The 17,230-nt window shown below is 38.5% G+C and overlaps 1 protein-coding gene across 2 annotated transcripts in view; it reads left to right on the top strand.

The window, feature by feature from the left end:
• SIM1 (SIM bHLH transcription factor 1) overlaps positions 1-6,096 on the top strand; it is a 46,289-nt gene extending 40,193 nt beyond the window's left edge. For both annotated transcript variants that reach the window (XM_040553250.1, XM_040553249.1), the window contains 2 exons: positions 1,099-1,504; positions 4,271-6,096. In XM_040553250.1, the coding sequence (XP_040409184.1) occupies positions 1,099-1,504; positions 4,271-5,001 (1,137 nt within the window). In that variant the 3' untranslated portion in view covers positions 5,002-6,096. The remainder of the gene's footprint in view (positions 1-1,098; positions 1,505-4,270) is intronic.
• The last annotated feature ends 11,134 nt before the right edge of the window (positions 6,097-17,230 follow it).

Raw genomic sequence — 17,230 nt, 5'->3', positions numbered from 1 at the left:
CATTGATTTGTGACATGAGTATGCGGTACTGAAGAGGTGAGCATGTACAGCTTTGGTCTCATCCCACTCCATAATCATGGGTGAAATTGATTTAAAGATGTTCCATGAAATTTGACAGTTCCAATAAATAAAAAGATTAAAAACCAAGATAGCTAAATCCTAGGAGGTTTAATAAGCTGCTTTTTTTCTCTCTTTTTTTTTTCCAGAAGGTATCCAAAAATTTAAAACATTCATCAAGAATATTTAGAAATTTGTGAAATTGTACTTAACCCTTACTTCTGTCAAAACAAATGTTCACGCTCCTATTCTGTTTACTTTTCCAACTGCCTGCTAACTTCTGTGTTGGGAGGGCTCTGCTTAAGTGAGGGTGCCAAAATGCCCTCTGCCTGATTTGGCTAACAGTTTCCTTTTCTGGCAAATAGTTGCTTGATTTTTCATGTTCCCACATTGAAACAGATCTGTGATTTTTAGCTTCCTACTGATCTACTATCACTTTACTCTGTAGTAGTAGGGACTTTACTCTGTAGTAGTGTTGGGAGTCTCAGTATCTATGGGAAGCTTTCTTTTCCCTAACAATAGGTGAAAAAAGTTCCAAGATACCCCAGGTAAGGAAGAAAAACGTGGAAAAGAGATGGCACCATTGAACAAATAACTTGCAAACACATTCAGTTTCAATTTGACATGAGAGAATGCTCTGGGAGTGGTGTTATTTTAAAAGCATTTTGCGGAGGAGCCTTGCAGCACCATTGCTGAACATAAGCACTGGCTTTCAAAGCAATAAGAAAAACCTGGACATATTAAAAAAATATTGAATTGCACCATTTATGTTGGTGATCCTAATATCACACATCATAAAGGAGACGGCTATTAAGGGTTGACATGGGATGTTTTAGACTTTCACGAGGTCTGTCCTGTCATCTGTGAGCTCATTACAGGGTGTTATACAGGAAAGGATGAGGAGTCTAATCAGAAGGTGCAGATGTGTGGGCATGCTCATGGAAAACGCCCTGTCACATGCATAATCTGTCTTTTCAGTGCAGTTACTTGCAGATTTCATCCAGGCCTAGTAATTTCCCTACTTCTTCTCTTGTTTTGCAGTATTCTGGATTTCACACCGAGAGATCTGAATCTGACCACGAAAGCCAGTGGGGTGGAAGCCCCCTAACTGATACGGCTTCTCCCCAGCTGCTGGAGCCCATGGACAGACCGAGCTCCCAGCACCATGATGTCTCCTGTGCCTACAGACAGTATTCGGACCGCAGTGCTCTCTGCTATGGTTTTGCACTTGACCACTCCAGGCTGAGTGATGACAGACATTTCCATACTCAGGCCTGTGAAGGAGGCAGATGTGAAGCTGGCAGATACTTCCTTGGCACGCCACAGGCTGGGAGGGAAGGCTGGTGGGGCTCTCGGTCAGCCTTGCCCCTGACTAAGTCATCCCCCGAAAGCAGAGAAGCGTATGAAAACAGTATGCCCCACATAACTTCAGTGCACAGGATTCATGGTAAGAGATAACGGGATTTGCAGAAGTGGCACCGTCTCAGATAAAGCAACAGTTTCAAAGTCATGCCATAAGCACACATCTCTATGTGAGACAAAGGAAAAGATGCATGTTCATGTCTCAGAGATCATGTGTATGGAAATGAGGAATAGTTCCAATTCAAGTTAGCAGGCTGGTTTACATACAGCAAAATATAATTTGCTGCATATTTTTTAATCTGTGAAATTTAGGTGGGAATGCCTGATTGGTGAGATCTAAAGGATAGTCTTAAAAATATGAATGAAATGATACACTTGATAGAAGAGCATTACTTTTGCACCTTAAAATCAAGCTATGTTGGATAGAACATATTTAGCACAAAATTAGCGATAACTACACCCAACCTATATTTTTATGTCTTCATGTGTATACGCTGCTTATTACTAGATTCAGTAAGATTTGCTGCTTCTTACTCAAAATTGGCAATTCAAATTAACATTTGCTCTTGTTTTCAGACATATATCCCCACCTGTAATTCTTAGTTGATTTGAGTCTCTCCATCCAGCACCAAGCCTGAAGCCTTGCTTGGTGTCTAGCCCATTGCACCCTCAGTGCATTAGCACAGATTCAGAGGCTGAAACTGATCAAAAATGCATTGGTAAAAACTGATCATGTGTTTGGATAAATCCAAAGATGCTCAGATTTAAAGGGTAGGCTGAGAGTTGAAAGACTGTAGCTGACCCCAAAATCAGAGCTAAAGTTTATAAGGGTAGATGTAACATAAAGTAATGTTTTTCTAGTAAAATAATCTGTCAGTAATCTGCCAAATGTAGGTTATATCTAAAGAACTCATAAGAGATAATTGAATTAGCACAGTTCTATTGGTTTACAGAACGAGGCTTTTGGAGATCAAGAATATCAAGTTCTAGGAAATGGAGGACAAACGATGAAAGAGAGGGAGCCCTTAGTTTTGTTGATCAATACTGTTCCTCACTTTTCCTGTTAAAACACACCGCCTTCCTTGTGTCTGTTCCGTCTGTTCTGTTCTTTCATATTTGTGTTTATCTAGTGATTTTGTTATTTTTTTTTAAAGGAATATCATACAGAGATAAAAATGTAATGGTGTTAAATATTTATTTTATAATTCTATTAAGGTTAATCAATGCAAGTGGATAATAGAATTTTGACTTTTGTTTGTTCCTTGGCTTTGCTGTAATTCCAGGTGCTGTGATTTTTTTTTCTTATTGTATCGAGTCTTATATGTTGTTTCAGTGGGCCTTCAGACTGCATGTAGCTTTGGGTAAAACCTGACACATTAGTCTCAATTCAGAAAAGGAACACCTGAGTTTCCCTTGAAAATGTGCCATTTCCATTTTGCTTTATGCAGTTCAAACCTTTAACAAATGAAACCCTTTTTGACAATTGTATGTGAACTTTGCTGTCAGAGCAGTTTCTTTAGGTAGAGAGTGCTTTTCTTCCTTTTCTGTTCTTTTAGTGTATCTTCTGGTAGTTCTGGCTTCTGGTCACCTTACAATGATGCTTGTTTGACCACTATGGGAGGCCCTGGATGTTGCCTATGAGTCCATGCGTTTCTGGTCACCCTTGGGAAGTCTGGTGCACTGTGGATATTGTTTATGCAGTGAGACATACAGAGCACATGGTGTGGAGCTGCTGATGACCCCATGTAGCAGGGGAGCTACTTGTGTGAATCTGAAAATGGTTTTCCTTTGAGCAGTCTTATCAACCAATCCCATGGGCACCGTCCCCAGAGTGGACTTTGTATGTGCTAAGGCAAAGGCATTGCTGAGTAATTTAAGCAAGTCCAACACATGCCCTCCTGTGGGCACGTATCTTAGCAAATCCTTTATCAAGCCTTTTATTATAGTGTCTCCTTAGTTAGCTGTTCATGTGTGGGGTCGCTCAGTTTCTTCCTAGTGAGGATTGACAGGTCTGATTCTGTCCTTTCAGCTACATGCAAGCTGAACACCTTCTCTGATATATCTATGGGCCTTATTATTTAAAGAGAGGTAAGAACAGTCATATTTTCCCGTTGTCATAGTTTTATACAACAAATATCTCTGCATTGGGAAAGGACATCACATTTTTCCAGCAAACCTGTCTAACAGTGGTGTTCTTATGCTTCTTAGGAAGGTTAACTGTTTTACTGCTTCTGCTTGTTTATTGTCATGTAGCTTGTGTAAAGTCACTACAGGACCAGAAACTATGCCACAGTGCTTTCTCTATGATTTAGCTCCTGGAAAGGACTAAGACACATTTAAATGATCTACACTACGTTCCTTGAGATTTGAGTTTTCACTGTGGTCCTAGGACTCGATGCAAGGATGTTGATGCAAAGATCTAGTGAGGGATCGGGGGCCTGAACATTGGTGTAAAGTGCACTTCAACATGCCCTAAGGTATCCTGCATGGCCACTAGCTGCTCTGAAAGATACAGAGCTCCTGTAGAGTCTATACCATACCTGCTGGGCCTATGCAGATGTGTGGTTACCCTAGAGCATCTCACATGGCACTAGATGTCTGTGTTTAGGTGCTTAGATCGCTTTTTTGTGTATTTTCAGCTGTGTTACTTGTTCTGTGTGCAGAAAGATACTGGAAACTAGAGGCTGTCACTGAAAAGCTAGGGCTCTACCATAGTCATTTCTGGTGACTTTGTTGAGTCATTTGCCTATTTCTTGGTTTTCTGTCTGCAAAATGAGGTTCAGAGTACTTGTTCTTTAAGATTGCTTGCCTCCTTTGACCTCAATGCTTGTCCCCTTTCTCTCTTTCCTAGGGAGAGGACACTGGGATGAGGACAGTGTTGTTAGCTCGCCTGATCCTGGCTCTGCCAGTGAATCCGGTGACCGATATCGCACTGAGCAGTATCAGAACAGCCCACATGAGCCCAGCAAAATTGAAACTCTAATAAGAGCCACACAGCAAATGATTAAAGAGGAAGAAAATAGACTACAGCTACGGAAAACGACCCCTGATCCACTGGTCTCCATTAATGGCACAGGGAAGAAGCACGCTATCTGTTTTGCAAACTACCCTCAGCAGCAGCTGGCAGGAGATGTCTGCCGTGTCCCAGCAGTTGCCAACACTCCTCCCTGTGAACACATCCAGCAACGAGATGGAAAGATTATGAGCCCACATGAAAATGACTATGACAACAGCCCCACAACACTGTCTAGGATAAGCAGCCCCAGTTCTGACCGAATATCAAAATCTAGTTTGGTACTAGCTAAAGACTACCTGCATTCAGACATGTCCCCTCATCAAACCCCAGGGGACCACCCAGCAGCATCTCCAAATTATTACAGCTCCCACAGGCAGTACTTTGATAAACATGCTTACACATTAACTGGATATGCCCTGGAGCATCTATATGACACTGAAACCATTAGAAACTATTCATTAGGCTGTAATGGATCACACTTTGATGTGACTTCTCACTTAAGGATGCAGCAAGATCCAGCACAAGGACACAAGGGGACATCTGTTATAATAACCAATGGAAGCTGACACTTTTTTCTAAAAACTTTTGTGCTTTAAAAAATAACCTTTGAGACCTAATTGGAAGATATTATATGTTTTCATGCCCTCGTCGTTACCAGCATTTGATATACCACAGTGCACTAGAGAATAACCTAAGGTTTGGGGGGGATATGTTAAGTTAACAAACATTACTTTTAAAAAATAAAAATGCACTGGCATGCAGGGTTAGAGGGAATGGAGCTAAACTCAAAGTTGGTGAGGTGAAAAGGATGGAAAACATCTAGGTAGGGAGCACTTGGGCAGGCTAGCAGAGCAATTTATGCACACTCTGTTAGAGGTGGTTGTTTGGAAACACTGCCAAGGGCAGACCTTGTGAAATGCATGGAACCCACAGGTCCCAGACAACAAAACTGCTATGCACTCTTAACACAGGAAGTTGGAAGGTGTTCCTTTGAAATACACATCAAAATGTGTACTTCTGGTGATCCTTTTATTCTCTAAAGGCCAAGTGTGTTATGCTACTCCATGGTATAAAGCATCTATGGCTAACAAATACAAAATCAGAAAGGGAAGAAAGAACTCCTCAGATGTGTTATTTCCATGTGTACCCGCATGCACAGCTATTGCATACACTTGATCTGAAAGGAGTCAAATAAGCAGTATCCTTATTATTAGCGTGATCAAATATTTACTTCTACTGTATTTAAAAGAAAGAAGGAGAGCCTTTCTTGGTGTTGTTTTGAGAAATGCATAGGTCTTGGTTGTCTTGATAGAGACATGAGAGATTGTCCTCATATATTAGAAAGGTTGCACAAGGAGGGAAGTGGAATGAAATGGAAGAAAATCACTGGGAGAAACAGGGTGAATTAGGAGTGGTCCAAGATAAAAACGTTTAACCCTATGGCTATGTATGCCATTTACTAATAATTACAATATAAAGAACAGTGGTTATAAGTGGCCACATAATTAAGAATTACTTTGAAACACAGAAGAAACTCAATAGAATCAGATTTTTTTTTCTATTAAAAAAAAAAGTAACCACGTCAGTGTAAGAATTTGGCAAGGATAGACAAAAACTGTATGGTGGTTCATCCTAATTTTGATAAAATTTTGGAGTAAATTAAGAAAACATAGAAGATTGTAAGCACTCTGACATACGGTGAAGTAATCAGTATGATTTTGAAAAAGGAATATGCATTCTTTTCTTTCTTGCAGCAGAAAATTTAGTGGATATCAGAACATATTAGGAATATCAAAATCAGTAATATGTACGTAAAATATACGGAGGGAAATCAGGGTTCCAAGAAATTCAGTTGCATTAAAAAAGTTGATATTATTGTGGCCTGTCCTAGACTCATAGAAGACATAAAAAGAGGCAGAGAAACTTTTTGCAATTTTTAATAATCTCATGAAAAAGAGTCACTAATTGTTTGGAAAATATTCAGTTAAAAACATATGCTAAAAAAGTAAAATAGGGTGTTTGTAGGCACAGTTACTATACCTGTCCTTCTTTGTATGGCATTTATGTGATGTCTCAAGGTTGACTGCAACAGGATCAGGACCACCACTCCTTATTATACCAAAGGGGAGGTAAGGGGACTTGAGGAGGTTACTAAAATGAAATTAGCAATAAGTCTAGCTTCATTTGTAACATTAAGAATTTCAACATATGGGATTGAGTCATCAGTGGGACTAAATATAAACCAGCATGCTACGGGTGGGTTAAAAATATCTATTTTCAAATAAAACTAATCAGAAGCAAAAGCTAAATAATAACATTATAAACCACGTAAGTAGGGATGTACTTGAAAGTAGAGGAAATTACCTCTCTGAACTTGGAATATTGTGCATAGTTCTGATCACTCCAAGGCAGATTGTGAATCTTGAATTGAGTAGTACCTTACTCCATAAACAATCTCTGTTGACTGTAGTGTGATCACTCCTGGTGAAATGTACATTGAACACAAGGAAGAGCAACACAGTCTGGTCTTTATTATCTAAAGCTCATAATAGAAAAGGTGGAGCAGAGCTCAGCAAAAAGATAAAGAGACTGAAAGATCTAATAAAAACTTTAAATAAACTGGGTCTGTCATCTTTGTAAGGGAGAAAAGTAAGGGGGAATGTCACTGGTGTGCACCAAGCTCTGCACAGAGGAGAGATAAATAATGGTCTAAAACTATTTGAACTAGCGACAGGAATGAGAGACAGGGCATTGAATGTCAGCCAAGACAGAATGAGAACAAAATGATTTGGCAAGAAGTATATTTGACTAACTGCCAAATGAATAACAAAGGTCATAAAGAGAAGCAGCTAGTGATTTTTGTTTGTTTGTTTGTTTTAAGATAAAAACAAGGAAAATAATTGAGGGGAAGAAAAACATTGACAACTGTTAACTCAGAGGAAGGAATGGACCAAAATGGACTCCTTTCAGCCCAACAATTGTATATATTCCTAAAGCATAGGAATGACAAAGTATTTTTGATAAATCTAGTTCTGGATACATATTTATTTCACTTATTCCTATGAATAATATGGATAAACTTGTATTTGGAATTTCATTGTACAGTATTAAAATACAATTTGCAAAGCGAATTAGAGTAGAGGTACATGGTATCATATTATCCCTACTAGTACATATAAAAATAAGTCTAAGTGTCAATATTATTTTGTATAACAGAGGAGTTTCCTAAACTGTTTGGAAGAATGGAATTTTGTCAGCACTCACGTTTATCACCAAGCACTTGGGATCACCAAGTGCTCTTTTTACCAGACTTTTAATATGAAGGGTTCTGCAGAGCAGCTGGAACACCCTGGCTCTGATCTGATGTCCACAAGTAGTGAGGAGAGGACAGTTTGGGCACAGCTATATTCGCATCCTGACAGACACTTTGTAAAGACACACTTATAAAGCAGACAGGCACTGTGTAGGATGCTTGTATTCTATACAATTTCATCTAGGATAAAAGCTAGTGTGCTATGCAATAAAAAATCCCTGTTGTTATTTACCTTAAGCTCAAAATAAAACTTTCCAAATTGTTGTTATTTATCCTATTTTAACAGTCCCAGTCCACACCAGTAAAAAATTAACAAAATGCACTGTAATATACAGGATACCTGATATATCAGTAGAGAGGTGTAAGGGTCTATTCCTGCAGTCGTGTTGTGCTACAAGCAAAGGCTGATTCCCATTTTCCTCCTGGGGTTTCAGTAATTGTTGCTCCTTACCACTTCAGTAGGGTCTCCTGGAGATAGATGTCTTTTGTTAGCTAATTTGCCATCCTGCTTCTTTAAGTAGCCAGGAATTTCTTCCTAACTGACAGAAAGCATTGAATGTTGTAAACATAGGCTCTGCATGCTACATGCTACATGAACGCAAGTTTGCAATCTTAATTATAGCATATAATATCACCGCAGCTCATATAACATGTACTTTTCAATATGATATAAAGCTTATTTTTTCAATTGCATGTTTAATTAATTCAAATTTTCATTTAGCATCCTTCAAGGATATAGTCTTTTTTTTTTTTTCCCCTTGCTTTTCTAGATCAAATATTTTGGAAAATTGAAAAATGCAAGACATTTGTACCAAATACATTTCAAGTGTATCATATTAGCTAAAGGTTAGCTTTAAGCAGGTATGTAAATTGTGAATTGGTACAAGAACAATATAAATTGATGTGTTGCATTGTTTCTCTAACATAATAATGTTTTGCTATTAACACCAAATTAATATTTTCTAGCTACTCCAACTACAGAGTGACCACAAATCTTTCAAATAATTTCTTGTTGGCATCAGTGGATGGTGCATTATGATATTGGTGTTTCTCTTTTAAAGAGGCAAAAAAACCTCTCTCTTTTTTATAAAAAATTGCACCCCAGAGGCACGGAGTTTGCAGTTTTGGACAAATCTGCACAGCAATTCTTTAGTTAGAAGAAGAACCTTACTCAGCAATTTCTCCCATTGACTCAAATGGGAATATTTGTGGAGTAAGGCACTACTTAATAGATGTAAGGGTAAAAAAAAATCTGACTTCTTGTGAGATAGCAACAGGTTAGGGGTTGGTTTTTATTTTGTTTTGTTTCGTTTTGTTTTTGTCTGTGTTTTGTTTTTGAATCTCAAGATGTGAATATGGAAATTATGAAAGATAATAGCTGTAATGGCCATGTTTCTGTAATAGAGACTATACATGCTTTGGAAAAATGAGTGCATCTCTGCGCAGAAGAAACTTGGAAGTATTTCTTAAGCTTTATATGGCTTTGTTGAAGTGTCCGCAATACTGCCACAGGTTACACAGTGAAACTCTGCTCTTTCAAACTCTTTTAATCACTCTTATCTGAATCTCATTTTTATCTCTGCACTTGCAGCATTTATTCATTAATGTCCCTAAGTATGTTAACCACCATATGTTCAATTATGTGAACATCCTGAATGAGTTGGGGAAAAACAAAATAAGGTCATACAGTATTTTTGGAAAAGGCAAAGTCACTCCAGAAAACCAGTCTTGCTGTTGGGAAGGCTAATTAGCCTTTCAGTCAAGGAACAAAACTATGGTGTACACCTTGGTTTCAGACCCTCTGCATACAAAGCTCTATGTTAGGGGGATTATAGAATGTGGTCCCAGAATTAGGCCTAGCTATGTCTTATTTTAAGGTTGCTGTAGTTGTCAGCAAATGGATTCAGGCTCTGGCATTTCCATGAGTAGCAAATTTACTTAAAACACCTAAAGGGCTAAAGGCAATACAGGCTTTGTTATCAGGAACAATGGTGGATGAACATGCTTTTCTGTAGGTATATTGGATTATCTCCAGATAGCTCCACAGTGTGGAGGAGAACCTATTTTATTTTATTTGCAGGTAATACAGATGGTTAAATATTCTGGCTGTGTGCACTGAAAAAAATTCAATCAAACAAAAAAAACCCCACAAACCACAATGACAACAGCACCACCGCCACCATCCCCAGCCCCCAAATCTAAAACAAATAAAAAAATATTTTTTTTTCTGTAACCCAATGGAGTGGTGCTAGTAAAGCCTGCTAGAGTTGTAGATGAGGGTTTAGCAAAGTGTTTTTACAAAGTTGTTTTTCTAAAGAAAAAAAATTAAATAGTCTTCTGCTTGGAACAGTGAGAGCACTAGTATGACTCCATTTCACATTTCCTTAGAACATTTATTAATGAAAAAGATTATGTGAGGTTAAACTTCACTGTGGCATTTAGCTTATGTGTACAAGAGTCCTGTGGATAAATCTGTCTCTAAGTTGCTAGGAATACATCTCTTTCTGAAAAGAGGTAATTTATGACTCCATCTATGAAGCTGTATTTGAAAAGAAAGATCAAATACAAGCAGAAACAAAGCTTTTTGTCTGGTTGTATTCACTATTTAACTCCCCTCTCACATGGAATTCTCAAGATTTCCTGTCGTTTTTAGGATTCAAAATACAGTTTTTAAACATTTCTATTTATTGCAGTTTGGACTGCATGTGATTTTTTTTTTTCCATATACCAATACAGTGGCAAGTTTGAAAATGCAAGAAATCGTCTTGCTCACACATTATGAAACATTGGCACCTTTGCATTTCTAAGGAAATAGAGTCTATTAGGAAAAGATCTTTTAATGCACTGCAACTTTTTCCCAAGGTAAATATTTCAATTAATAAAATATGCTAATCTATCAAAAAAAAAAAAAAAAGAAAAAAGAAAGCACTTGAGACATACTGAAGCATTTCATGTTTGCTTTAAACCAATGGGTTATATTTATGGAAAAAAAAAGACAAAGATTGCCAGCATTTTAAATACCATGCCTTGCAATGTATAGGGTCCAGTGACATTGTAGCATAACATCTGTAATTTGAAGTTTTCCTTTGGAATGTAATGTAGGAAACAATTTAGCTATGTCAACAATATCTTGCAGTGTTCCCATTTATAATTATTTATATTGTAAATAGCTTTCTGAAGTAAATTTGAAGTTAATGTGCATAAGATGTATTTATTATGTGAAGATTTTTTTGGTTTAAAATATAGCTACCAATATGCAATTATTGTCTGTTTTTCTACATTTTTAAATTAAGGACTGTCCTGCAGAAGACATTTTTTCAGGAATTAATTTTAATTAATGAGTCTATTTCTCAGACTTGGGAGGGTACATGGAAAAAATCACTTTGATCACTTAAATCACTTAGTTTGATACCTGTGAGCCCTAAGTGTTCTTTGAATTAAGTTTATCAAAACATAAAGGGACACAGAAAATATACTGCTACCCCATTTAAGAAGGATGTCTGAATCCACTCAAATATTACTCTGTCAGGAAGAGCTGACTCACAGGGGCTAAATCAAGATTAGTTGTCCGCTCTGTGAATACTCTTGTTTCTTGAAGCCAAACACCACTTCCTTGCCCCAGCTAAACCAGCTTGCTGACTTGGAGCATGATGCCACTTAGGTGCTTAAAATAATATACTCAGACAAAGAGCAGTGTTGTGACGAAGGAATGGGTGAGAAGTTGTGCTAGATTGCATTCAGACCTGAGATGGCTATTACTTGGCCTTGCATATCTGTACAGCTCCATCAAGCCATAATAATGTGAGATGTTGTGCAGCAGCAATATAGCCACTGCACCCTTGCCTGGTCTGGGGTGTAGGACCTTTTTGGCTGGGGGGTTCAGGGTCACAGCTCTCACTTTCTAGACCAGTCTTTAAGCCATCACACACCACTTTCTTAGTCATTCTTATTGAAGCTCTTTCCTGCAGATGAACAAATGTGAGATTGATGGTGCTGGTGGGTAGTGGGAGCCTGGTTCTGCAGCTGGGTGAGAAAGCAGCTTTCTCTGGTGAAGAAGTGGTTGCTCACATATTTTCCATTCACAACAGTCAGAATAAAAAAAACATAAACACTGGGGACAAGGGAGAGGTGCACAGAAAAGTCAATTCAGACTCTCAAGTAAACCGTGTAAAAAAGAGATGCAGTTGTGTCACTGTGAAGACATAGTTCTCAGAGGCACTGCTGGGATTTGGCAAATTTCTGCTGTGTAGAGTTAGATGTTTAAACTGCATTTCTGCTTTTAGCATTTTCTGTTGGATAGTTTAGGCAGTTCCCTTCTCCTTGGCCTGAATTTGGCCCTTGTTCTCCATGCAGTCAGGAAATGGTGTAATCTTTTCCCCAAGTGATGCTGCTTAGCTGTGCAAAACATGTGTTGGGTTTCTTTCTTTTCTTTTTTTAATGTATGGGTGAGGGTTTTCAGAAATTCCTATTGTTTATGTACCTTTACCTCCGAAGCCCATGCTGAAAGAGACACTGAGTTTGTAGACCAATATTGTCCTTCATAGGTAGGCTGTAGTCCTAGTTTCTCCATGCTGAGCTGTGCACACAAAACTGGGTGTCATCTTAGATGCTGTGTGCTGAAAGTCCTGCAACATCCATGGTTGCTCTTCAGACTCTCTGCTAGTGCATAAAAAGTATCCATTGCCCACTGGTTTTTATTCAATCTCCACTCTAAAGGTCATTGGCAAATTGCTCTGCACAGAGGAAATCTGCTGTCATGGCCATTGTAATAAAAGTGTGTGATACCATAAGTAACTTCCTCTATCCCCATATGGTGGCCATCAGAGGCTTCAGCATCAGCAGTTTCATTTGATACAGCCTCTCTGACTGTCAGAAGGTCACAGATAGCCTGCTGCTCTGCAGCCCAGTGTGCCTGTGGCTGCGAATAAAAAGGGCTATTCACCACAGCACAAAACCCAACAGATTACATGGGCTCTTCATGGATGTTAACAGGAAGTTCACTAGGCATGCACACAGTATATGCATCCCTGAATATTTTGCCTTGTTGCACAGGGAAAGACTAGTATTCTTGACTTTACTCTAGACTTTTGGCTGAGCCTAGAGGACAGCATCCTGAAGAGCATGGGCACCATTGCACCTTGCTACACTTCACCATCTCAAAAATGGTGGTGAGAAACCATTTCATCAGGAGTGGGCACTGCACAATGAGATGTTAAGGGCTGCCCGAATCTTAGTTTCTCACCACTGCAGCAAATGGGCTTGGATCCCTGCGTGACATGTAGTCTTTAAGACGTGTGTGCCAATGAGGTCCGGAGGCCAGGTGCAATGATATGCATACATGAAAACAGCTCGACCTGACCAGCATAAGGCACTGCGCTCTTGCAGATGTCTCTATCACTCTGCCCACAGTCTGTCATTACCTTTCTACCACAGTCCTCTCATTTTTGGCTACCCCATTATCCCTTCTATTTTCCTTTCCTACCTTCTGTCCCAAGCCTTGGCTTAATTTGTGATTTCACAAATCCCATGATCTAGCTTGCCCAGCAAGTGTCCTCCATTGATCTTGAAAACCGAGTTTCCTTTTAATGAGGAAAATTTCTATATGGCAACACTTTCTGTCACTCACATTCCCCTTTCCCTTCCCCTTTTTTATGCAGCTGGTGTAAACACCATACTGAGGACCCTGCGATCTTTTTCTCACAGGCATTAGTTCTGCTACAAGAAAGCTATTGGTCGGGGGAATGGAGGTGATGAACTTTTCAGAAAAGCTACAGACAAAAGATGATAGATGCCTTCAGCATACCAAATACATGTTACTTTAGCTGCATTGCAGAATGTAGTCACTCTTGGTCTGTGAGCAGAAAATAAAGATGAAAACTGAAACTAGTAGATGTATGCCTTTACTGGGAAATAACAACAAAAGCTAATATAAAATGCACCTAAGATTTAAACTTAGAATTCTCATCCTTGCATGCTTGAAATTGTATGCAAATATTTGAATGTTCATTAATGTTGTTCATTTCATCATTATGATTCATTTTTCTTCATTATTATCACTACCTATATTTGTCACCTGTTTGTTATCTATACTTTTCATCCATAAATTAAAAAAAGTCAATAGTAAAAATAATATTAATATAAAATGGAGATCAGAAACTTAGGTCTAGGAGATAAAACCCAAAGAGGATTGGCATATTCCAAGCTTTCAACGGACTACAGCTCCATTATTTGGTACTCAATATATCATGTAGTACATGTCATATGGGGGCCGTCTTTCATTTCCAACAATATTACTAGAATTATTAATATGGCATATTTGGAAAGCTGTGTTACTTTTGCTTTTTTTTTTTTTTTTTTTCTGTTGTTGGTGGTTTTGTTTTTGTTTTGTTTTTGAAAAGGATAAACATGACAAAATGTCAAAGCAAGCTGACGGTATCTTTTTCAAACTGGACACTTTCTATTTCCCCTCAGGATGTAGTGCAAAGATAAAATCCCATGTGTGAATCTCAGTGTTTTCCACATCCACATTAGTGATGTGTCCTATGGAAGGGCACCAGGATGTCTGTGTGCTGAGCCTTTACGTTCTTTCCTTTTACTTTCACATCCATTTGGTGTCCAGGATGGGGAGAGCTAAGACTACAAACATCTTATGTAGTCAGAACACGAGACAAATCCATTTTTCATTTGAAGCTTCCTATTTTTGATTCTGACACAAGACATTTCATCAGGCTATGAATTATTTTTACAAAAGCAGGACCATGTCTAGTCTGTCTGGGTTCTCTGTGGGACAGTTGTGCCATTTTTATTTTATTTTTTTTTAAGAATACCAGTGTGAGGCATCCTTTGTGTCTTTAGTTTGTAGTGCATCAGTGAGGTGAAAAATTCAGCATTAGTGTTATGTCTATTTTAGTCAAGGGCACAACTGTACATTTTGATGTTATGTTTCTGCTTTTTCTTTAATCATAAAGGCAGAGCCTTTCTTCTGTGCCGCTTTCTATTTAACCTCCAGAACAACTGCAAAGTATTAGAATGACTCCAGTATCCTCTGCAGCATGAATGTTTCTTGAGCTCAAGAGAAATGCCCACAGTTTCATTAGGCTGGTTATCTGACAGACTGCTCATAGAAAACAGCTGATTCTTATTTTTTTAACTGAGCAGCTTTGGCTTCCTGTGATCAATCTTCCTGGCTGCAGCAGTAAATATGCTAAACTGCAGGTGCCAGCAAGCTTTGAGACAGTCTGAGGCATGAATGCTGACCCACAGTTGTGCTTTGTGTGTCATCAAACAGCCTACCTAGCATACAACTATTTGGCCTACTCGTTAAAATGGGTTTTTAACTTAATATGTGCTTATTTACTTATGGAATTAGATCCAGTGTGGGAGAGATGCAAAACAGCCAGTGGTTTAGGAGTTTAGTAAATAATCTAGGCTTTGTTCAGTTTTGCTCTGGGTCAGGCTGCTGCATGGAGTAATTCCATATGGCAACCTGATTTGAGCTCACTCAAAGTAAACCTTAAAGTGGATTTTGGCAAAATCCACCCAGCCATCAGGAACCCATTCTCAGTTTCTGCTGAGGATTTCCTGATAGCTTTCTTCATTTAAAAAAAGAAACAACAACAACACAAAGGCAACAGAAAAAGAGAAAAACTTTGAAACTTTTTTTACTGTCTGAAACCACCCGACACCCCCCTCATCTCCTCCACCCCCTCACCCTTTCCCAAACCTAAACCATCAAAAAGCACTTTAGTCTGCTCTCATTTATGCCAAGAGCTATAGAGGTTAGGTGGTACAAACATGCCTTAGGTGACTTGGCCTCTTGCCTCTCTCCAGCTGGCTTTGTGCTGTGCAGTTGGAGATGCGATGGGCGAGGTGTGTCCCAGGGCATGGCTGCTTTTTGTCTTTCTGCCAGAGCTGCTGTGTCCTGGTGTGGGGCAGTGGCTGCCCGGTCCCCATTGCCACAACAAGCTTTTTAAGTTGCTGATGCTGGGATAGATACAAAGGGAGCAGAGGGCTTGGAATGATGAATGAGCCTCCTGCAGGCTACCTCCAGTAAGCAAAAGCAAGGAGTAAAATCCTGGCACTAATGAAGTTGTTGACAGAAAATATTTTTGTCCCACTGGAGCATGGACAAAAACGTAAAAACACTTTGAAAACAACACTCAAGGCAGCTCAATACGCCTCCATCAATGAGGCGAGTGAAAGTGTAAGTAAACAGAGAGATTTACTTGTGCTTGAAACAAACACCATTAAAAAATGTGGGTAGAGAAACAAGTACACACACAAAATCTTCTCTTGTTATTTAGCTGAGTGATGCCAAATATGAATGAAAACCTTGAGATAAAACTTGGGATAGACAGCAGAAATTCTGACAGGGCTATTTCGAGGTCAGGCTCTTAGGAAAAGCTGTTGATTGAAATCAATACCACAACACCTGGAATCTGAAAAGACCATTTCTGAGACCTGAGAGGGTCACTGAGCACAAGTGTCAGTTGATAGTATTGAGGCTGCAATTGCCTTCACCAAGGTGCTCTGGTGTTTGCTTTAGTGACTTCTTGGAGCTGGTGACTGAGCACACATTTAACACTCCCACCGCATCGCCCTGCAGGGGGAAGGGAGGTTTGTAGAGGCTTCTGTAGCTTAAATAACTCTCTCACTCCCATGTTTATGTGTCTCAGACCTGTATATTAATCAATAATGAATCAAATACTGAATCAAATGAATTGAAGAGGTTATTATTATTGTTATTATTATTTTTTATTGAGAGACTTTAGCAGGGATTGAAACTGTTTTCTGCTTCTATTCTTTAGATACATTTATTTACCTGACTTTTTGACAATTTATCAGAAGAAGCTTTTGAAAAACACCTTTGTTAATATTTTCATTTTTCACACAGTAGCACTGGATACTGTTCTAGTAGTTGTTTATTTGTTTTATTATACAGTATGTGATTAGGTAATGCCTTCACAGACTGTGGCAAAATACAGATACTTATATAGCATTAGAAATTACTTTGAACATTTCCTGCTAGTTTATCAGAAAGAAATGGAAAAGTGAGTTGAAAATAAATAAATAGCTACATTGAATTTCCATTTTTAAATGATATAATTTTTCCTGTGCCAAAACTGTAGTGTTATAAAAATAAAGCCCAAAAATATAATATAACAAAAATAATAGCCCCAAAAAATAGTCAAGAATAAGAGTGATCTTTTCACTGGTGTCAAAATGAATGTACTGTGATTACAGAATACTATTGAAATGGGTCTTTTAAAGGATTGTTTATGATACACACTTAAAAACATGCTACTTTATGAGTATATGAGGAAATCATTCAAATTCAGTTGCATAGTATTTGCATTGCAAGGAGGTGCCAAGGAGAGAAAGCATACAGGGAGACTTTGTCCAGCAGAGTGGGTTCTACCAATTTTTACATTAATATCCATTTTAAATTTTAAAATACTCAGCAAGTCATTCAAGCTCACTGA

Source organism: Cygnus olor, chromosome 3 (assembly GCF_009769625.2).
Source record: "Cygnus olor isolate bCygOlo1 chromosome 3, bCygOlo1.pri.v2, whole genome shotgun sequence".
NCBI lineage: Eukaryota > Metazoa > Chordata > Aves > Anseriformes > Anatidae > Cygnus > Cygnus olor.
The sequence above is the reverse complement of the archived record's forward strand: the minus strand, read 5'-3'. Positions and strand labels throughout refer to the sequence as shown.